The 25,298-nt window shown below is 25.8% G+C and overlaps 1 protein-coding gene and 1 long non-coding RNA gene across 2 annotated transcripts in view; one reads left to right on the forward strand and one right to left on the reverse strand.

Moving 5' to 3' along the window:
- Positions 1-25,298, forward strand: part of LOC101240745 (leucine-rich repeat serine/threonine-protein kinase 1) — a 228,046-nt gene that overhangs the window by 109,707 nt on the left and 93,041 nt on the right. The window contains exons 14-18 of the mRNA XM_065792720.1: positions 3,820-4,084; positions 4,939-5,059; positions 7,851-7,945; positions 18,191-18,313; positions 19,057-19,363. Coding sequence (XP_065648792.1) covers positions 3,820-4,084; positions 4,939-5,059; positions 7,851-7,945; positions 18,191-18,313; positions 19,057-19,363 — 911 coding nt within the window. The remainder of the gene's footprint in view (positions 1-3,819; positions 4,085-4,938; positions 5,060-7,850; positions 7,946-18,190; positions 18,314-19,056; positions 19,364-25,298) is intronic.
- On the reverse strand, positions 14,631-15,188 carry LOC136077688 (uncharacterized). The gene is made up of 2 exons (XR_010637188.1): positions 14,921-15,188; positions 14,631-14,754 (listed from the first exon to the last, which is right to left on the reverse strand). It is a non-coding gene; the product is annotated as an uncharacterized LOC136077688 (long non-coding RNA).

Raw genomic sequence — 25,298 nt, forward strand, 5'->3', positions numbered from 1 at the left:
GTAAATACAAATTTTTATTGTATTTTTACATATAAATACTTTAAAATAGTTAATATAGTTAGCTTCTAAAACTAAAATTCAAAAGCTCGATTATTATTTTTTGTTTATATTATGCTGAAAAAGTCTGCTAACAAATATTGTGTATAAAAAAAATAGTTACAGAATTCTATTTTAAAATCCATCTAGACTATAAGTTTTAGCAATGATTTAGTATTTATTATGTTAAATACAGAAAAATATATCACCTTTCAGGAAGTTATTTTGAGAGAAACAACAAAAAACTCAAAGTTATCATCTTTAACTAAAATGATAATTTTCGTATTTTATCTAAAATTACTTTTGAACATATAAAGTTGACACTATTTTTATTAAGAAGTGTTAAACTTGCTTCTAAAGTAATAAGTTTTTGCTGAATTAAACTACATTTAAAAATACAGTATCTTTACTGTTTTACTACATTATGGAATAACTTATTTGAAAGTTACTTTGGACACTAACAATCATTTGGGCTGCAAGGATAATCTATCTTTTAATAACTTTGGCTTCAATAGTAACATAATAAACAATAAGCAAAAAATATTTGAAATAGCTGGAAATGTAATGTATATAGCTATACAATATAAAGTTTTGGATTGAGTCATGCTAAAAAAAAAAAAAAAAAAGAAACTTAAAGCAAGTAAAAACTGTTGGCATTATTTAAAAAATAAAGTTATTAGATTTGTTAAAAATTAAATATATATACATATTTATAAAACATGTAAAATTTAAGTGGTGTCATTAATACTTTAAAATTGAAAAGACAGATATATCATTTTATTAATCAATCTTGTTTTATTATAAAGTTACTAAATCTTAAAACTATTAAATATACATTAAGTATTTAACTACTTCAGAAGTTAGTAATACACCAATAATGTTTTTTTTTAAATGTGGCTATGAAAGTAGCGGTTTTAGTAGGTTCAACTAATTTTACTTCCTCTTTAATGTTCTTGTTTCGAAATTAAGGGGGTTTTTTGATTGGTACTCTTTATGTATCAGTTTTGTTTGACTTTTTAAAATCTTTAAAGCTTTCTGGTTATCTTTTACAAAATAAAGTCTACAAACTTGTATATAAAGTGTTGAATAATCTCGCACATGTAGCAGAAAACAAATATGATGAATTCTATTCATGATACAATTTAGACTTGTTAGAACTGATTGTAGGATAAGAAGTACCTAAGACACAAAGTCAAAATAAAATATTTTGTTTAGTAATGTATTGGGATTCTTGCTTAAGTGTTATAATATCATTAATATGAGGTACCAGTCAGATAAACAAAGACAAGGTTTGCTACTTCAAAACTTCAAAAGATAAGGTTTGCTACTTCAAAACTTCAAAAGAAAAGTACAATTTTAGCTAAGGTTATATAAGAACTTGTTGTTTCAAAAAGTATTTTGTAGAATCTGCAGTAAAAAATATCAGTAAAAAATATCTCCATCAAATAAATTAGTTACATTTTTTTAACTAGAAACTAAGCTGTAATAACTTCTTTTGAAATACTTGATATATTTATATTTGCTTTTAAATGTTTAAATTCAGCTTATAACAGGGTACCATTTATTTGTAGCATGTTTTTCTGTAATCTGAACTAAATAATTTTGAAATCTAATAAGATAAACCTTTGTTTTCTTTTATTCTCTACTAAATTGGTTATCAGTAATCTTGTCCTTTTGTTTGGCATTGAGGTGACCTCAATGCCAAACAAAAGTAACCTTGTGATATACATCATTTCTTGTAGAGTCACCTTGTGATATACATTGTTTCTTGCAAATCAAACACATAAATATACTTTCTTTACTTTGGTTAGAATAAAATAAATTTTGCAACATATATATTTCAATTAAAATTGAGGTCTGTTTCCAAAAATAAAAACTCAGTAGCAACTAAACAGCATCAAATTCATTCAAATTATCGGTCTGCGCCAGAAAAAGTCGTTTTTAAAATATTTGATGTACTCGCAGTTGAGTCACCTCATAAAGTTCAAGTTATTTTAGGAAATCGACCTACAATTCCAGATACTATGATTATGATATATATATATATCCTAAGCCTATATATATATATATATATATATATATATATATATATATATATATATATATATATATATATATATATATATATATATATATATATATATATATATATATATGTATATATATATATATATATGTATGTATATATATATATATATATATATATATATATATATATATATATATATATATATATATATATATATGTATATATATGTATGTATATATATATATACATATAGGCTTTCAAATCGAAATAAACATAAATTTAAAAATTGTGAACTTTCTTGATTCATATAAGCCTTTCAGAAGACCAAATGATGAATTATTATATATTAATATTAACTCAAATCATCCACCCCAAATTCTAAAACAAATCCCAATTTCAATTAATAACACGCTAAACCAAAACTCCTCTAATGAAAATGTATTCAATTCCTCTAAAAGAATATTTGAAGATGCCCTTAAAAAAGTGGTTTCAAAAATTTTGAACTAAAATTTTACCCTAAAAAAAAAGAATACAAAAAAGCGAAATAGAACTAGAAATGTAATTTGGTTCAACCCCCCATAGAGCAAAAATGTTTCCACTAACATAGGAAAAGTGTTTTTAAAATTGGTCAATAAGCATTTCCCGCCCTCTAAAAAATTACATAAAATTTTTAATCGAAATACAATTAAAGCACCAAAAATATGGAAAGAATTATTAAAGGTGACAATAATGCTTTGTTACACAAAAAAGAAATCCTAAATGAAAAAACTACAGAAAGTTGTAATTTTAAACAAAAAGCTGTTGTCCAATGAGTGGAAGTTATTTATCAAAAAATTTAGTATATAAATGTGTTGTTTCCTATAAGCTGATAAACAATATATTGGCTTAACAAAAGGTGAATAGAAAAAACGTTTTGTCAATCATAAGCAATCCTTTAAAAATAAAAAGTATTCAAAAGACACCATGCTGTCAAAATATATAATGGCAATTAAAAGATAAAAATATTGATGATTTTATACTGAAATGGTCCATCCTTAAAACAACATCTCCATTTAACAATATTTCTAATAAATGCATACTATGCCTACAAGAAAAATTTGTAATAATAATAAATGCTAACCAAGAATGTTTATTAAACAAAAAATTGGAATTGATTTCTATATGCAGGTACAAAAATAAGTTTCTCCTAAAAAACTATAAAAATTAGTGAGATCAAATAATAGTTACATTAAATCCCCCCTTTTAAAAAATATTTCTTTTAAAAAAAAAAAAGGCAGAAGTAATCAATTCTAAAGAATTCTTTTTATAATGGTGTCAGCATATTCCACAAATGTATGAAAATTTACAGTTAAGGCATTTGCAACTTCCTGTAATTTAATTTTTGTATAAATTGAAGTTTTATAAATGACTCGCAACGACTGACAATGATGTATTTGTTGGCATAAGAATCATTTTTTTCCTTCCGTACTCCCAAGTGCAACAATCTCTCTAGCTATATATATATATGTATGTATGCATGTATGTATGTATGTATGTATGTATGTATGTATGTATGTATGTATGTATGTATGTATGTATAATGTGTATATATATAAATTAGTGTTAAAGTATAACAATTGATTTTTTAAGTTTACTTAGAATTATTGAAAGTATAAAGTTTCTTATGAATTACTAATGAAAAGTTAAAGAAAGACTTAAGTTTTTCAAAATTATTTTCAGCCTTATTAACTAATTTAAATGAAATTTTTTTTCAGGCCCGTGCTCCAAACACTACTGTGCTTATTGTTGGTACACATGCTGATGAAATCGACAGATCTTCTCGTGAAAATTTCAAAAATGTAATTAAAGAAAAATTTATACTCATTAAAAATGGTGAAAACAAAGTTAATGCTCAAGATATTGGCTTACCTCGTGTTGAAGATGTTATAGATGTGAGTTGCACTAAAGATGACAATATTCAAGAGCTTCGTGATCTCATATATCGTACTGCTATGAATATTAAAGGTCATGGAAAGGAAGGTGTGTTTAAATTTAGAGTTTGCATTATTTTTAGGTTTTGATTGAATAGTTCATGATTGAACGCAAATAAATAAACAAATCAGTGAGAAAACATAAACAAAAAAAAAAGAGCAAGCCTTTCTGGGAACCGCGAGGGGTTGCACGCCTGGTTCATTCGCGTTAAAAAAATTTTTTAGACACACTGACCACAGGCAGTTTGCATCCTTTAACTTATAAAGTTATATTATTTTATTATTTATTCGTCTTTTCGCTTTTAAAAATGTTTTAGCTATATTTGATGTTTTTTCTCGATACTTATATGAGAGGAAAATGAGAAAATAAATTTTTATTTATATATTTATTTATATGTTACATATTTGTAAAATATATTACTTGATTAAAAACTTTAGTAATGACGGAATAAATTAAATAAAAGAATAACATGGTTTATATATGTATTTACTGCATTTGATGCATGTTTGAAATTGTTCCTTTTATATTGCCCAATTTCCAACGTTAATACGAATTACTAGAAGTAACGAACATAATGATTTCTCTGTTTAAAAAAATGTATTTTAAAAAATGTTTTAAATAGGCTCCTTAAACTTTTGTTAAAAAAGTTCAGTAAATTAACAATGCTCTTGCCGCAAATACGCTTACAATATAAGAACGTTTCTTATAGCTTTATTTTGCTTAGTACGCTTACAATATAAAAACATGGTCAAGTTGTCTAAAAAAATTACTTTAAGCGTGGGCAAACAAGGCGTGTTATCGCACGTGCTTCCCGGGAAGGCTTGACAAAGGAAATGTGTTTTTAATATTAATTTAACAATTGTAAAAAAGAATTATTGTCATGTATTATTATATTTTTATAGCTGAATATAAGTTACTGGATCAACCTATCCCTGCTTCATACATTGCTGTAGAAAAAGCAGTTTCTGCAATTGTTTTGGAAATGAAGGATACCATCCCTGTTCTTAATGCTGAGGATTTTAGGTAAATACTGGTGTATCTATTAAAATAACATTTTTAAAAAGTGTTCTTTCACCTTTTTTTATCTTTTTCACTTTTTAGTTATGTTCTATATAACAAAACTAAATTGAAATATTTTTTTTTTATTTAATTACTTTTTTTACTAGTGGCTCAAGACCCATGAACATTTCACAGACTCTTTCAAACATTTTTAAACATTTCACATTTCCTTGAAGGGATTTAGAAGTGCTGAGACAAGCTTCATTAATTTAATAAGTAAATGTTAAAAAATAAGTTTAGACTTAAACTTACCAAAGCAAGCTCTTTATTGAGATATTACCCAAAAAAAAACATTTTTTTTGTGCCATTTCCAATTGAGTAGTTAATACTTACCTTACAAATGCGTTTTTTCTGTTATAAAAATATCTGGTTTGAATAATAATCAAGTGTACTCACTGCAGAGTTTTTTAAACAATTTATAGTTTACACAAGTAGAATTGGATTTTTCTTTTTATAGTTTGCTTGAGATTGTTAGAAAAAAAACATGCTACAAGTAACAGTTGTTACAAATGTTTTATGACACAACTAAATGTTTTATGATGCAACTAAAGACTTTCAACAAAATAAAAGTTGTAGTTAAATAAAGGATACTATGGATAATGTTTTCTATGGTTTTTTTTGTTAATTTTTTTATAAACAACTTAATTTTGTTTATTTAGTTATTTACAACAAGTTAATTTAGTGATTAGTTAAAATATTATATGGTTTAAAAATCCTTTCCTAAGGAATTATTGTAATTCAAGAAACTATTTTAAATATGATATTATATACTTTTTATAATTAAATAAAAGTAACTTACAAGTTAGTAAATTATTATTTATAATTATAAATTTGAAGAGTTCCTTACTTATTAATTATTTGTGTTGTTGTTAAATATTGACTGCATAAGCGGAAACATAAATTACTCATTAAATTTTTCTTATGTCTCCTTGATGGTGGCTGTGCAACTCTTCCTGTTATCCCCTAATGAGGTTTCAGCTCTAAAACTTAGTTTAATGGTTCTGAGGCCGAAAACTCTGTGGTAGCTCTCAAAGAGGCAGATTCCATCAACAGCTGTAAAGTATCAGAGTATTAACAGTGCTCTGTTTGCTCATGATAGTATCTGTTGTAATGTTCTTGGTGCGCATTGTCGAGGCCACATAAAGAACCTTAAGTTACAACATTGGGTTATTATTATTTGGACTGAGAAAACTGCATTGCTTGGGATTCTGTGCTCTATCTGGGAATGAGTAAAGTTCTTGTTAAACTTAAAATATTTCCAAAGTAACCAAAAATCATAAGCATAAAAAACCATCCCCACTCCCTAACTGTTCTAATATATCTTTTACAAATATTCGTAAAGCAACCTTTTATCAGTTGGATTTTACCTCTTCCAAGATATAAATGAAGATCTAATGAAGGAATGTTGATGGGTCTTTTGATTTGCAAAGACTTTAATAGTCACAATCTTGACTTGGGAGTATACTTATGCAATTTCTGATCAAGTTGACTATCCCCTTTCTCTTTACTCCTCTGTCAATATTGTTGTTATTGGTGACTTGAATGCTTATCACACTGAATGGCTCGGCTCTAACACCACTAACCCTACTGGCACTATAAGCTATAACTTCTTCATTTCTCTATCTCTTACTCAAGTAGTTAACTTTATGACTTGTTTTCCTGAAAACCCTAACCATTTACCTTCACTCCTTGATTTATGTCTTGTCTCTGACCTTAGCTTGTGTTCAGTTTCTCTTTTTTCTCCCTTAGGTGGTTCTGATCATGCAATGGTCTCTATAAATCTTTCATCTTGTGATTCTTCTTACAAAATTGTTCTCTAGAACTCTCTGCAATTCTCTCTAAACTGTTTAATAAGTGCTTGGCTGACTCTTGTTTTTCTGCCTGCTAGAGAATGGCATACGTTGTTCCAATTATCAAAAACTCAGGTGAACATTCTGACCCCACAAATTATTTGTTCTTCTAACAATGTTCTGACTCTACTAGATAAAGTCCAAAAGCAAACTGTTAGCCTAATTGGATCCAGTTTATCTGTCAAGCTTGAGCCTCTCCTCCATCATCGTAAAGGTGCATCTTTTTCACTTTTTTGCAAATACTATTATGGTCACTGCTCAAAGGACCTATCATCTCCATTAACTAAAACTCGTTTTTGTTTGACTACTCATTCAGCAAAATTTCATTTGTTTACTGTATCTGGCTCTGCATGCTCTAAAAACTTTTATTCATCAAGTTTTTTTTTCGGCACTTTACCCCTTTGGAACTCTCTCCCATCTTCATATTTTCCTGACTCATACAACCTACAACTTTCAATTCTTCTGTCAAACTTGATAGTGGTTGCCCCTCTCTCTCTATATATATATATATATATATATATATATATATATATATATATATATATATATATATATATATATATATATATATATATATATATTATTTTTTATTTTTATTTTTTATTTTTTAAGTAACAATTGTTTTCATTTAAGTTATGATTTTAAAATATATTAAGAAAGTACCAACTTAAATCCGTAAATGTAAGTGTAAATGTATAAGCATGAATTATAACAATAATTCATGCTTATACATTTTTTAATAAATTTTTTAAAATAAAATTGTAAAGTATTTACCCAGAATATTAATTGCCAGATTATATTTGTTGCAGGAGTTTAAAGTTATACATAAAATAGAAAATAGATAATTGCTGTTTCTAACAATAAATAAGAAATGTTTTATGTACTAATAAATTTTTTTTTATTAGATCAAAAGTCTATGAACAACTTATTATTCAAAAAACTGAGTTAAAAAATGGAAATGAAGAGCTTAATCAAGCTGTCAGGTTTCTTCATGATTATGGTAATAGATTTATATGCTACATATTTAAAATATCTGTTTTCATACTTATTTCTGCATTAAATGTCATTGCTGACCTCATATTGAAATAAGGAGCTGTGAGGGTCTGCATACATTGACTGAGGGTTTGGGTTGGATAGATACTCTCTCTAGATTTCCAGAATGTATGGAATTAGGTCGGCAAAATGTATATATATAATGTGTGTGTGTGTGTGTATATATATATATATATATATATATATATATATATATATATATATATATATATATATATATATATATATATATATATATATATATATATATATATATATATATGTATATATATATATATATATATATATATATATATGTATATATATATATATATATATATATATATGTATATATATATATATATATATATATATATATGTATATATATATATATATATGTATATATATATATATACACATATACATATATATATATATACACATATATTTATATTTACAGCAAAGATATTAGTATATAGTTTTATATTTATAAATATAAAATTAGTTGTTGTTCTTAACTGTCATCATATATAAGAATTTTTACATAGTTTGTGATTATTAATGTTGGTTAGTTTTCAAAATATTTTTTAGAAATGGCAGAAATCTATAATGGACATACTAGTAAGGTAATACTAGGTATGCCTCCCAATGGCAGTTAAAGCTCTTTTACCGATATCTTTGTTTATTTGGTTCTTTAAAATTTGTTGAGATCTTTATTCAGTTTCATGTCATTGATTAATGCTACAGCAGTATTTGTGTAAGCAAGTTAGTTTTTTTGAAATTAGTCATCAAAACAAACAAATCTCTCAGGTTTGGCATAAAAAGTTTAACTTTGAAAAAAAATTTAAAGTTTAAAGTTTGAAAAAAATATCTTTTCACTGTACAGAGGTGTGGACATCTAGTGGCAGACCTTATTCGCATTTTAGGTACGAAACCTACACTTTAGGCTATTTACAATACCCCAAAACAATTTTCAATTGGAGCATTTAAACAGTCTTTTGAAACAGTTTATGCAGAAAAGTTTAAGCTGTAGTAAAAAATGTTGTAAAAAAAAAATTTTTTTATTTTTTTTTTAAAAAAATTTTTTTTTCTACTTTCTGTTTTATTTAAATTTATTAATAAATATTAATAAATTTAAATTTATTTTATTAATTTCCTGTGCATCAACTTTTTCTTTGCAACCAGATCTTGATTTAGCTTTTAAGTGGACTCAAGACTGGCTTGTGAAATTTAATATTTCGAATTCTATGGTTATGCACTTTGGGTAAAATAACAAAAAATCACCTTTTTATATCAATAAACAAAAGTTAAACATAACAGAATCTGAAAGTGATCTTGGAGTTATCTTCTCAAGCAATCAAAAATGGAAATATCATGTAATAAAATGCATCGGAAAAGCCAACCAACTGTTGGGTCGGATTAGAAAATGCTTTTTTCATTTAGATATTAGACTCCTGAAAATACTTTACATTTCTTTTGTTTGGCCACTGTAAGAGTTTGAATTACCAGTTTGGTCACCAATTCAAAGTGTGAAATTGATTTATTAGAAAGAGTCAAATATTGTGCAACTTGAATAGTACCATTATTCAAAATCAGTTATAAAAATCTATAATGCCAGGTCTAAAAGCTCTTGACTTGGCTACTTTGACAAAAAGAAGACAAAGATGAGACATGATTCAACTTTTTAAACTCTTTAACTGTTTTAACAATTTGAAAATAATCAAAAAAATTAATTTTCAACAAACTCAATGAGAGGTCACTGCTTTAAGTATGTTAAAGAAATCTCTAAGCAAACTATTTAAGCAAAAATTATTTAATAGATCAGCCAATTTATGGGATAGCTTGTCAAGCAAGTTGGTTAATGCACAGTTAATACTTTTAAAGTGGGTCTTGATTGCTTGATAAGCAGCAATCAAGCAAATAGGCTGTCGTAGTGTATTAATACAACACTCACTGGCTCACATCAGTTGCTGTAATTACTAAATATAATAGTATGAGAAATTATAATTATGATTAAAAAAAATATTTGATAGTTTTTATATTTTTTTGTACCATAAAAAAGTTCACCCAATAACAATTTCCCCCTCATTAAAAAAATGCAACTAAACTGTAAGAAACCAAACATAAGACATGTTGTGTGTTGTGAATGTTTTAAGAAATGAATAGTATAAGTATAGTTTTTTTTAAAAAAAGGAAACATCTTTCAAACAACATATTTAAATTTTATATATAATTTTTTTTATAACAATATTGTTTAATTTATAGATATTTTATAAATATTTTATAAAGACAATGACTTAAATGATTTTTAACGTGGTTTCAAATTAAATTTTAATACAATGAGGTACTTTGAAATACGCAACTGACATAATTTAACTTTTAACGATTTAAATATGTATATTGAGTACATTTACTTTTGTTTTGCCATTACACAACAAAAACCTATAAGAAGCTCTGCAGTGGGCTTTTTGAAAATCACAAATTTTTTGAAAACAAATCCATGGGTTGACTTTTCTCCAAGTCACTTCTAGATTTCTGTGACTTGTTAGAGAGTCGATTTAGAACAAAGTTGCATACATCATTCTTCTTCATTGTCAGCCATTATTCTTGAACTTTAAGTGGAACAAACGTATTCTACTTGCCTTTTCAACTTCATCCCATTTGGTTTTCAGGCTTGTGATTAATAAAAAATCATTAGACCTAACTTTTCCAAACAACAATTTCCATGCTCTTTGATCATGATGTTATAGAAATAATGCTTGCAAGCAAGGTAGAGTATTTTCTATTAAGGTGGTTTCTATAGCAGCTGCAGTGCCTTGACTGCATTCAGTGTTGATTACTGTTGTATCCTAGCAAGTACCAACAATTGTTTTTTTTTAACATTCCAATGTTGCAAATGACAAATGCATTCATTTGTTTGTGAGTCAGCTGATCCTGATTTCAAGTTTTAATTTCCAAAGATCTTTTTTTATAGACAATATAGGGTGAATCTCATTAGAATGACATCAAGTCTACCTAATAGTTTTTTATCTTCAGTATTTGCCAGAGTTTTCTTATCCCGGTGAAGAAATAAATACTCTGATGGGAAATCTCTCCTTGATGTGTAATGCTTCTTCTTTTCTCAATTTCTTGTAGGTGCGTTTCACAGTTGATCTACTCAGAGAAATTCTTCTAGGCTCCTGTTCTTGCCAAGACAGATCCAAGAAAAAGTGTTGCTTGCTTGGTAGAAATTTTAATAAATGATCAAAGTTTTAACTCATGATGACCAGCAACAATTTCAAAGTCATCAAAAATGTTTCTTGGAAGATTTAAAGAAACTATTTTAGATTTCCTTGTTTGGGACAAAGATGAAAGGAATTCTTACAAATCATTTTCTGTTATATATATATATATATATATATATATATATATATATATATATATATATATATATATATATATATATTTGTGTGTGTGTGTGTGTGTGTGTGTGTGTGTGTGTGTGTGTGTGTGTGTGTGTGTGTGAAAATTTTTAAACAATTTTTCACCTTCCTCTTGAGTAAAAATTTTTCAAAAAACACAAAAAAACACAAATCTGCACCCTACATCACCAAATTTTTTGAAACTTGGCACAAATGTTTAGAGATATATATTAGCAAAGACTGTAAAATTTTTTCATAAAATTCCTATTCGTTTATAACTTAATGCAACTTGAAGTTTTCTTGATTTTGACTGAAAAATGAGGGGGGAAAAGTGCCGAAAGTTATTCCATTTACTTTTACCCTTATAAGGTGCTTGTAGTAATGCTACAGTTCTGAAATTTTGTACCAAAAGAGTTTAAAACCTGTTTAATTCAAAAAATATAGGTTTTTATCTTTCAAAAGAAAACAATGTACTTTATTTTACCATCCATAAAATACACTCAATAATGCCGATACAAAAGGGGATTGACAATTATAGCTATAAAAAAAGTCTGACTGATAGAAAACAAATTTAATTTTGATTTTCTTAAAGATAAGATGAACATCTACTTTTCGAACCAATTTTATTTTGGCCTTACATTTACTTAAGGAATTATTGATGCTTGATGTGGACACAAAACTTTCTGATATTTATTAAACCAGACACTCAATAACAACCTTTTACCAATCAATCAAATCAGAAATTAACAGTTTAGTTACTTTTTTTATTTATTTATTTTCATGTTATTTAAAATTGTAAAAGGTATAAAAAAATATAAAAAAGAAATACTCAATTTTAGTGATTTTATACATGCTTTACATTCACATTATTTACAAGTTGTACACATAAGCATAAGGTCTAAGTATGGATAAGACATAATAATCTTTATTTCCTTAGGAAAACAATTTTTTTAAAGTCGTCTTTGGCTAAATAGTAGCAAAGCCCTGTTTTTGTTATTGGTACCTCAACTTTGCAAATGATGTGGACATCTGGAATCCAGCATTGGCTATCTATTGGTGGCCATTTAAACAACCGTGCAGGACCATTCGGACACATACATTTTACAAGCACGTCTTTTTCTTTCAGATTAATATCTTCAATGACTCCTATCCACCACTTTTGTTCATAGGAAACACAGGCAAAATCACCTGGTACTAGGTTTACAGTTGTTATCTGGACGTTTCCAAAGTCATGAATTAAAGCAAATTCTTCATCAACACTGCATAGCTTTGTGCCTACCTAGCAAAATAATAACATATGCATTTATTCATTTTTGTTAAACATGTTTTATTAAATGCATTGAAAGGAAATTGCGAGCCCAAAATAAAATATAAATATTTTTGACAATGATCTGCTCAAATCAAAAATCTATTTGATCAACAAAAGTTATGCATGTTTTTTAAAAGATAGTAAAAGGTATATTAAACATATATTTTTTACCTTTTGATGGCCAAGTGGTACAAATTGATGGTAACTACGTGTTCCAGGTATTGTTGTTGCAGTATCCAATCGTTCTTTAAGAGTGTTTCTCACCAAAAATAAATCTTCTGATGAGATATATATGAAATAAACACCTTCAATGTTTTCATGGCAATATTTATACATTGCTTGTGGAGATAGAATATAATTACCCATATCTCTTTGCAAGCTTGCTAGTGTTGCTAAACGTTTGACTGTACCACCTATCCCATCACAAGGTTGTTTACCGTGGCTAGTTGCAAAAAAGTTCCATTTAGCAGAAAATCCAAAATCTTCAAGATGGAAACTAAGATTTAAAATATTTTTGCAATTCTTATATTGACCTGCACACCCATCAGAAAAGTATTCAATATTTTTTATTTGAGGCAGATTTGTTTTTATATCATTGCTAACAACATCAATAATTTTATATACCATGTTCACATCATGGATCATATCATCCGAAATAATACAATAAGATTTGTGCTTGAGAATACCTTCTTTTTTGAAATAAATAATCACAGGATGAAGTGTACATTGTAAATTTGTCCAATGAAAGCTTTGCACTTCATCTTGAACTACAAATTTATAGTTTTCCGAAAAATCACCCAAAAATAATGCTGTTACCTCATTCATATTTTCTTTTCTTGATCTCAGGTATGATGCTTGACTTTTTGCTAAATAAGAATGTGGTGCGAGTTTTTCCATTTTTCTACATACTAATTCGATGTATTCAAACACTGGCTCTTTATTATGTGTCAAGTTTGACCTATCTGTTGTTGTCCACTGATCAAATTCTACCTCCTCATCATCTTCAAATTCTCCAAGTAAATCATAAAGTTTTTCAACCAATGCATTCTTAAATGCAGGGCATTTTTCACATTTCCGCATCATACAGTCTTTATTAGTTATATCACACACAATATAAGGTAATAATTCTTTGTATGTTAAACCAAGAGGATATAAAAGCAGTTTCAAATTCTGATGAATAGCACAGACGCATACAGAATGTGTTCCTGAGGCACCAACAGTAATACACCATTAAGGTCGCAATGTGCAAAACCTTGAAAATCCTATTTTTATTTCTGGGTTCTTGGTTTTAAAGGCAATAAACAATTCCTTTAAATTGTATAATAGCAAACGTTTTTGCATGTGAACATTTTTCTTTATGCTTACATAATCCTTCTTACCAGGCATTATACGGCTATGTTCATCATCTTCAAAAAAAGTCTTGACCAGTTGAACTGTTACATCAGGAAGAACTTTTCCTAATTTTGGATTAGGCATGGTTAAAATACCTTTTTCTAATGCCAACTTATGTGCAGTTCGAGCTACATAGTTTGTTACGTGTAATGTTTCAGAAACCTTTTTTATTGACCAGTCTGTTGGAGCAAGTGTCGTCAGTTGTATTTTTTTAGATATTGCTGTTGACTCTGCAATTTTGTTAGTTAGTGATACCATCATGTTATCAAACAAGTTTGCTTATTCAATATACTCGTTAACAAAATTTGACTGCTCTTCAAAACTTTCTTCTGATATATTAAGGGAAGTGGCTACCTTTTTTTTAAAGGAGGTTGTTAATGCTGTCAATTTTCGTTTACCTTCTCTGATTTTACCTGACTTATGCAATCCTTTGACCTTAATAGGAGATACTCCAGCAAATGTAAAGTGTGTATCCACACCTTCTTTTTTATTTTGAATGGACATTTCACTAACAATATCAAAATCTTCATCATTTTTATTCTCACTCGTACTTTTTGATAAACGTTTCATAACTTTACTTCGACAGGTTGGACACAATTTCTTTCCAGGTGTAAGATTTAAACCTATAGTTTCTGCTTCTAACACAGTATGCATTGTAATCACACGTAGTGATGCTGAAAAAAAAGAGTAATTACATTACTTAAATAACGTTATTTATACTATGTAACTATATTACTATAAAATTAATTATATTTTTAATTATGATAATTATTAAAAAAACTTATAAACAATTTATTAAGAATGATATTATTAATGAAATATAAATATATAAATTTTTACCTCTACACACCTTTTGGTGAGTCAGAAATGGATTACAACAACTTTTCTGATTACCCTCATATCTTACAACTAACATATCATAATGATGTGTGCATATGCTAGTGATTTGTTCTTTTTTCATATTTGTTCGTTTTACAAGTAGTTTTTTAACATTGCTGTCAATATCTTCAATCAGATTTCTTACTTGGGTATATGACTGTTTATAACAAGCTCCATAATTATTTACAAAGCAGCAATTTATTTTGTTATCCATATAAAACTATAATGAGTAATCACAATCTAAACACTTAAAAACAAGAAATCTTAAATACTATGTCCTACCAAGTAAATCACACTTAAACACAAACAATATGTCCACTATAAAAATTTAAGTTGTATTTATAAGGAACATATTGTTTGAAGAAATAGCTATTTGTTCTAATAGGCATATTTTAAATGCCTAAGTACCTACTAATTATTGTCAATTCTCTACCAACTATTTACAAAAATTTTGTGTGAAATTAAAATATAACCAAATATAATTTTATTTAGCTATATAAATTAACATGGTTATATTTATTAGAAATTTGTATGTCATTTTATTACTTTTTTTTTATTGATGAGATAATTACTATTTGATTACAATAAAGCAATTAAGAATAAAAGGTTATATAATATTGTTTAACTTAATGACATAACTATTATGTAACAAAAATGAAATAACTATTATGTAATGAAAATAACAACTAACAAATTTATAAATTTACAAAATGTTGAACTATGTTTCATAATAACTTTGTAAATAATTTAATCATATATACTGTTTTTTTTAATCAACTAACTCTAATAATTATAGTCAGTTGATTTAAAAAAACATAATTATATAGTTAATTTATAGATTATGATTAATTAGACCAATTTAATTTAAAAATAAAAATAATTGTATTTAGTTCAATATCAAAATACATTTGCGAACTTTTTTTTTTTTACAAAATTTTTTTAGAAAAATTGAAAAACCAAAACATTAATAACTTCTCGACAAAACATAAGGCCAATAAAAATTTGGTTCGCAAAGTAGATATATGTCAAATATTTAAGAAAATCAAAACCAAAAGTTTTTTCCATCAGTCAGATTTTTTCTAGAGCTATACTTGTAAATGTCCTTTTTTATTGTTGTTAGTAAGTGCGTTTTGTGGATCTAACAATAAACTATACTCTATTGTTTTGACAGATACGAGACTATGATTTTCAGATTCAGCTGATTTTAAACTCCTTTGGTACCAAATTTTAGATTCGCAACATTACCATAAGCTTGTTAAAAGGATAATAGTAAACTAACCTATTTCCAACACTTTTCCCCCCTCATTTTTCAGTTAAAAACTAACTAACTTCAAGTTGCTGTAACTCTTAAAGGGATGAGAATTTTTTGAAAAAAATGTACATTCTTTCCTAACTTATATCTTTAAACCTTTTTGCCAAATTTCAGCGAATTGGGTGATGTAGGGTGCAACCCCTTGCTTTTTGAGAAATTTTTACCCTCTTGTAACTTTTTAAATAGCCAAAATAACTTTTTAGATATTTTTAAAAATAATAACTTTTTTTTAAATTTATTGCTTTTCTTTGCTCTGGGATATTAAGTTATGAGTTGCTCTAAACTTTGTTACCATTACTAGAAAATTGGCTGAGTGTTTTAGGCAATTGTCTTGGGTCAAAACTCGAAAGTGGCTATTTTATTGATTTGAAGTTGTTAATAGAAATGTCAAAAACCTTTCAAGACCTCAACAAATAGAATGAATAGACCATCGAGATTTTTTAAGTGAAACATTTTTTCAATTAAATAGTTATTTATTCGAACAGAATGTTAGTTAAAAAAGCATTCATTGCAATATGTGATTTTTGGACTATTTTAGATAAGCAACAACAGCATTTAGGGAAGGGGGGAAGGAGTGATTTGTACACCCTAAAATGGCAGCAAATTAATTTAAGGATTAAATTTCAATATGAAGTGTGTGTATAAATATATATATATATATATATATATATATATATATATATATATATATATATATATATATATATATATATATATATTGCTCAGACACGTCAGGAAAAACTCTCAAAACATAAAATTTAAAGTTAATTTACGTCGTATTAGCTTTTATGTCGTAATTTTTTTTATAAAATCAGCTTTTTAAAACCACATTATTTCAAAATGGGGCAAGTTGGGGCAGCTAACTTTTTTAGTTTCTAACAGAATGATACAAACTCTCTTTAAAAATAGAATTGGCTTCGCGAAGCCAATTCTCTTACCCTAGCCAAAGTCTAGGGTAAAAAGTCTTAGCGCTATAAAAATCAGTTTAAATTCATAAAGTGCATTTTTTTAAAAACATTTTTTACAAGATGTATCAATACATATTTACATTTTTTTATAATTTAAGATAAATTTATCTATTATCTTTGTATGCAATAAAAATTAAAATGAAAGGTTTTGTATTTAGAGAGAAAATTAAGTTTTAATTATGATAAAATTTTAATAATAAAAAAGAGCTGCTTTCAGTCATTTTCAAACAAAAGTTAACAATTAAATCTATTATTTCAGTACTAATTTTTTATACCGTTAGAAATATAAGAAACTGTAGAAAATAGTTAGCTAATAACATTGTTTAAATTTCGCTACTCAAATAACTATATTTTTGCCAAATTTCAAGTGTTTCTAAATCACTGTGTATTGGTAAAATATCATTTAAAAACTTTTATATCAAATTAGTTGTTTATTTACTTAATGACTATTACTTATTATTATTTATGACTAAGTACATAACTATAAGGAATGTGACTGTAAGATAACGTGTTTATAATATTTTTTCATAATTTAAGGATTCTTTAATAAAATAGTCTATTACTAAAATAGTCTATTACTAAAATAGATGTACTAGTAAATACATGAATAGTTCTTGTGTACTAGCTATGTATTTCTATGCGATAACAACACTTTAAATCTAAGCTCAATTAGGGTATTTTTTACTTTGATTTTCTAAACTTTTGTCAATATCAAACCAATAATCAGTCTGGCTAACACACTGTATATGTTAAGACCATAAACATTTGCTATAAAGTATGTAACTTATGCTGAAACCATAAATATTTACTCTAAAGTTTATAATTTATGTTAAAACCATAAGCATTTACTTTAATGTATGTAACTTATGCTATAACCGTAAGCATTTATTCTAAAGTATATACTTTAGTTGTTGATGAACAGATTATTAAAAGTTTTTGTTTTGTATTTAGGTACTCTGTTACACTTTGATGATCCCAATTTAAGCGATTTGTACTTTATTAATCCACAATGGTTGTGTGACATGTTAGCCCATATTATTACTGTTAAAAGCGTGAATCCATGCATAAAAAACGGTATTCAAAGTTTAATGTTGATGTATTAGTAAAAAATCAAAAATATTTACCAAAATTTTTTCTTTAAAAAAAATCTTATATTATACTTTCTTTTTAATTATTTCAAGTAAATCTGTATTAATCCTAAACATAATAAACTTATTAATCCAAAATATTATAAACTTATTAGCTTTTTAACATGGTTGAAGTCTCAAACATTTTTAAATCTATAACCCAATTATTAAGGCCTTCTAAAGCCCTTTATCGTGTTTAGTATTTATGAAATGAACATAAGATTTTGTGAATTTGATCAGGTGACATGAATAACTGATGAAATGAACTATAAAATGGAACTTAAGCATGGTTTGTGTAAGGGGCTTAATGGCATGTGTTTGTTATAGAATTTTGTTTAACTAAATCGTTTTATGTGTATTAGCTTTGTTTACTAATGACCAACTAATAGCAATAATGACTAATTTGTTCTTCAGTCGTTTTTTTTTTTATTTTACTCTATTTTTAAAAATAATTCAGTTTTGAATTGTTACAGGAATATTGCTCTTAACTTTAATTGGAAAGTTTTTTACTTTAGATCTTTTTTTATTTTGCTAACATTCTTAAAAAATGTTTATCAAATTTCTGACTAAATAATAGTAATAAATGAAGCTGTTTTTCTTTATTTTTTATATTTTTAATTTAAAATTTTTTAAATTTTTTATAAGTTTTGTATTATTTAGTGAGGTTTTATTTTTAAAAGTTAATTATAGGCTTGCTAAAAATCAGTGATTTAAAAAACCAAATCTTTCGTGGCGATTGTCTGTTTCCTTCATCCATGATACCAAAGTATGTTGAACTTTTGAACAAGTTTGACGTTGCTATAAAAATACAACATAAGTATTTACTTATTCCATCTGGATTGCCTGAAAAGCAAAAAGAATGCATTATTGTAGCTGAGAACCAATCTTCCTTGTTGAAAAATCCCATGAATTTAAGTGCATGTTTAAAAAATATTTTTCGTCGACAATACTTACTAACATACATACCAAGTGGATTATGGGCAAGGCTGCTCACAAGGTGCTTATTTGTTAAAGAGTGTTATTGTTAATGTTTAAAGCAACAAGACTAATAAAAGTTTTATGCAGTAATACTATTACCATATTTAATATTCAATATATATCATAATATTCTATTTTTAATCATTAAATATTTATATTATTGAAATTTTTCTTTCTATATTTTTATATGTAATTATATAATAAAAATTCATATAATAACAAGTAAACACACAATTCTAACATACAGTACATACAATTAGGTGCTGTACATAATTATCAATTTGCAATTATGAAATAAAGTAATAAAAAAAAAGGCATTAAATAAAATCTAGATGTGAACCTAAATGTTGGCCAATGATTGATAAAGTAATTTTTGAATAATGAATAATTAATAAATTAAAACCTTTCGTAAATTTAAATAGTTTTATTAGCAAAATTAAAACTTATTTAAAACTATGTTTCATCAGCAAGATAACCAAAACAAAATAATTGTAGAACTGAAAATATGATAAAAGAAGAAAGCATTTCACAAAAAGAAAAGAAAATTTTTTAAACAGGTTTCTTTTTAAAAAAAGTTTAACATAGATAAAGAAGGCTTTATTAATAAAAGATAATGAAAACAAATAATAATATTGATAATAATAATAGTAATAATATATATATATATATATATATATATATATATATATATATATATATATATATATATATATATATATATATGTATATATATATATATATATATATATATATATATATATATATATATATATATATATATATATATATATATATATATATATATATATATATATATATATATATAAAGTTCCAGGTAACAAAAGAAAAACTATTCAAACTAAGATGAGTTAAATATATTTATTAGTTAAATTTTGACAAATATTTTAAATTTAAAATAATTTAATAGTTAATATAAAATAGTTTTTCTTTTGGTACCTGAAACTTTTATATTTATATATATATATATATATATATATATATATATATATATATATATATATATATATATATATATATATATATATATATATATATATATATATTATATATATATTTATATATATATATATATATATATATTTATATATATATATATACTATATATATTTATATATATATATACTATATATATTTATATATATATATATATTATATATATTTATATATATATATATATTATATATATTTATATATATATATATATATATATATATATATATATATATATTTATATATATATATATATTATACATATATTTATATATATATATATATATATATATATATATATATATATATATATATATATATATATATATTAGGGTGTCCCAAAAAACAACATTTTTAAAAATAATCTGCTCCCACCCCCTAAATGTGTTCTATCTAATACAAAAACACTAGGTTTAAAATTTATTGAATAAAAAATATTAGGGTCCCTAATATTTAAAAAAAAAAGTTTTTCAAAAATATATCAACCTGGTTCTCAAATGAATTGAAATTATATAAAAATTTCAAAAATAATATTCATTTTAAAATAAAATTGTTGTTTTTTGTTTTATTATAAAAAGTTTTATTACGTTTTTTAACAAAAAAATAAAAAAAATGCATTTTTAATGTCTTTTTATGATAATTTTGATAAATAAGTTAAAATTTTTTCAAAATAAATATTATTTTTGAAATTTTTATATAATTTCACTTCATTTGAGTACCAAGTTGACATTTTTTGAAAACTTTTTTAAATAAAGGAGCTTATTATTTTAATTAAAGTATCATTGAAAGTTTTATAAATTTTTATTTATATTATTTAATTATAATTTTTTATTATTTAATTATAATTTATATTATTTAATTATAATATTTTTTATAAGTAAAATAAAAATTATAAAATTAAAATAAATTTAATTTTATAAGTGACGACTTCAAACAGCGATGGTCTTTTTAATAGACTTTATATAAGAATCATTCAAGTCAATTCACTCGAAAAGTAGAAAGATTTTAATGAGAAGAAAAAAAAGACCAACTTTTTTTCAAAGTCGTTTAAATTAAATAATTTTGATCTTTACTTATGTTTTTATATTATTGAAAGGCATTTAAATCAATTGCTGCTAATGATTTTTTATAAAAATATTAATGAATTATATATACATTTTTTTTATATTATTAAGTAATGTCTTTAAATAAAATAAAATTATATAAACTTTTTAAATAAACAATTTAAATATTTTTTCTTTTGTTTACGTTAAAGCGAAGAATTGTTAAGAATCTTTTTTTTAACTTTTAAATGTGCATGTGTTAAATCCACATTTATTAAACAATTATTAGATGTAAGTTGTTACTTGATTTAAAAAAGGTTTCGCATAATATTATATTACAAAAACATTAGTAAAGATAAACGATTCAAAGTCATTTATTCCGAACGAAATATAGATTATCTTATCATTATAGTTTATTATTTATTTTAGTTAGTAAAAAAAATGTTAAGTTTTAATTTAATTTTTTAAATTTTTTTTTAGCTATTTTTATTTTATTTTTCGTTATTTTTTTTACAAAGATTGTTTTTAAGTTTCTTGATAGTTAAAATAATTTTTTCAGCGGGTTTTTAAAATGTATACAAATTTTCAAAACATTAACAGCCAGTTTTTTAAATCAAGTAGTATTTGTGTAGTCATATTATGACATAAAACCGCACGGCTTTCTAGCCAAGCCTACATATGTGTGTGTGTGTGTGTGTGTGTGTCTATATATGTGTGTGTATATATATATATATATATATATATATATACACATGTTTCTTTATTCCACATAAAATGAATACAAAAAATTCAATAACTGATATAAAACATAAATACTTGTAAAACAAAATTGAAATTGAAATACTTGCTTAATTGAAATTGAAATTGAAACAGAAATACATTGCAAAACAATAATAGAAACAGAATTGAAATTGAAATGGAAATATATCTATTAACGGAAACAACACTGGCTCTGATAGAAGGCTGCAGCGTTTAATGGAAACGATATTCCTAGATGTTGAGTTCAGATGCTCTGAAATGACGCTGGTCGCTGGGATTGCCAGAAGTGATTGAGTAAGCTTAGCAAGACAAGAAAATCAACTTTTATTTTGCAGTTGCTGTCATCATGTTATCGAGGGATTCCCACAAGCCTGTTGATTGTGTTTCTAGTGTAGACTCTGTCACTGAGTGCTGAGATTGGACTGGTTTTGGTCCTGAACCTGGTACTGTTGGAAGTTTTTTGAATAATTCACAAAGCTCTGATAAGTTGGCCGCCAGCTTCTCAGGTTGCTTGCAGTAAAGTGACTTGTACCTAGGATCTACCTGTGTGCAAACTGCATCTGGCTGAACCTAATAAAATATTACAGAAACTGTCAAATAGTTCAAAGAATGTAGATAATTAGATATTAATATATTAGATAAGTATGACCATGATTTGTAATGCAATTGAAATTAAAGAAAGCTTTATGTGGAAATAGGTAATTAAAAATTAGTGCTTGATTGATAATGACAGTGAATGTCGAAAAAAGATTGATAAAACACTGAAATAAACACTTATACATTGAGTCTCAGTATATAAATAATTATTTATGTTATCTTGTCAAAAGAAGGAAGCCTTCTTTCTGAGGATGCCACAAGTCTCCGCGCCAGTGAAATTCCAGAGCCTCTATTTGCAATATCACTGATAAAACCTTGCAATTTCTGGTGTAATCCATGCAGAGCTGGTATTTAAATAGATAACATTGGGTAACTTTCAACACACAACTCTCTGTTAGCCTGTTTAAATAGAGTTAAAATCTTTGTTAACCTTCAGCAAGTTTCCATTTGTTTGTAGTGAGATTCTCCACCTTACCATTTAATGCAATTTCGGCTGATAAAGACGCTTTCTCTTCCATAAGGCGTTGAATCATTTAATAGTCAGAATTCCAACACGTTGATACACTCATTATGAGCCCAAGTTCATCTCTTTTTAATTGCCTTTGTTGTGCATAAAGCAATTGAGATGACTGAATACTGTGATGATAGTGCGAGGCGGTTTTTTTACATTTCGCTATCATACTAGTTATGCCTTCAATTTCGGATAGTGCATCATTAATTGATAATTGAAGCATATGAGTAAAGCAAGGTAAGTCCATAAAGGTTTGGCTCATGTTCATAGCTGTTCTCATATTACTACCATTGTCTCGAAGAACATATATTGGTACTGTTCTTGGTAGCGACCAATCTTCAATTGACTTCTCAAGAGATTCTAATATTGCTTTGCCTGTATGTGACACAACCACAAACAGTTTTGTTCTCCAGTGTATATGATCACATTTGAAAATCAGCAGTTAAATATATCAAACAAAATAATATATAAAGAAATCCAGTGTGCGAGAAGACCCTATGCCTGTGGAAAAGGAATAGGATAGCATGCCAACAAACTCAGCAGTAATGCGATCTATCATTTCTCATTTCAAATTTTTATACATAGTTGGCAAAATACTGCAAGAAAAAGTAATCCTGCTTAGAATATCATACTGAGGAACAACCAATTTCATAAGTGCCTGAAAACCTTCTCCTTCTACAAAATTGTATGGCAGGTAATTGGAAGCTAACATGCGCCCAATAGCCCATGTCATTTCTTTAGCTTTTTTGTAATCATCTGTCAATGCTTTTTTCTTAGCCCACAGATCTGTGACACTAACTGATAGCTGTTTTTCAGCTTTTTTTTTTCCTTTTTCATTCTTTTTGCTTCTTGTACCTTTTTATCACACTCTGCTGATTCCTTCTTATGATAACTTCTCAGGTGAGTAAATGAACCAGTTGTAGATGAAGTAGGACATTTAGATATTTTTTGACTGCATTTTTCAATTTAAAAACAAAACAAAAATAGTATCGTTAATTTTACGCCTATCAAAATGATTTCAAATAACGCTCCTTACTCTCTTGTGTAATGTATATATATATATATATAATATATATATATATATATATATATATATATATATATATATATATATATATATTATAGATCTATAGTTTGTTGTCTTTGGGAAGAGCGGAAGGAAAAACGCCAACACATACGTCACTTTTAATTACTTTTGACTTTCGTCCAACATTTTCGTGTTGGACGAAAGTCAAAACCATTAATTTAATTACAAATTAATTGTTATATAAAAAAACCACAAAAATGCAAATTTAATTGACCAGAATGTTTTTAAAAACATTCTGAATGTTTTAAAACATTCTGAATGTTTTTAACAATATAAACAATGTTTTTATTTTTATTTTTTTTAATAAAATGTTTTTATTTTTATTTTTTTTTACTGTAAATCATGCGCACAGTGTTGCTACATCGACTATCTAATAGCCTGACTCGCAAGGGAGTGCTGCTACATCGACTGACAAATAGCCTGACTCGCAAGGGAGTGCTGCTACATCGACTGACAAATAGCCTGACCCGCAAGGGAGTGCTGCTACATCTACTATCTTTTAGCCTGACCCGCAAGGGAGTGTTGCTACATCGACTGAGGGTTTGGTTGGGGCAGGCAGTCTTTCAACTGATAAAAAAAAAAAATTCCGGTCTTGCATTTTAATTTTTACTTTTTGTCAACAAAATATGGAAAAAACTTTCCGACAACATCTAAGGGTTCTATATATATATATATATATATATATATATATATATATATATATATATATATATATATATGTATATATATATATATATATATATATATATATATATATATATATATATATATATATATATATATATATATATATATATATTATATATATATATATATATTTATATATATATATATGTATATATATATATATATATATATATGTATGTATGTATGTATGTATATGTATGTATGTATATATATATACATACATATATGTATATATATGTATATATATATACATATATAT

Source organism: Hydra vulgaris, chromosome 03, assembly GCF_038396675.1.
Source record: "Hydra vulgaris chromosome 03, alternate assembly HydraT2T_AEP".
Taxonomy (NCBI): domain Eukaryota; kingdom Metazoa; phylum Cnidaria; class Hydrozoa; order Anthoathecata; family Hydridae; genus Hydra; species Hydra vulgaris.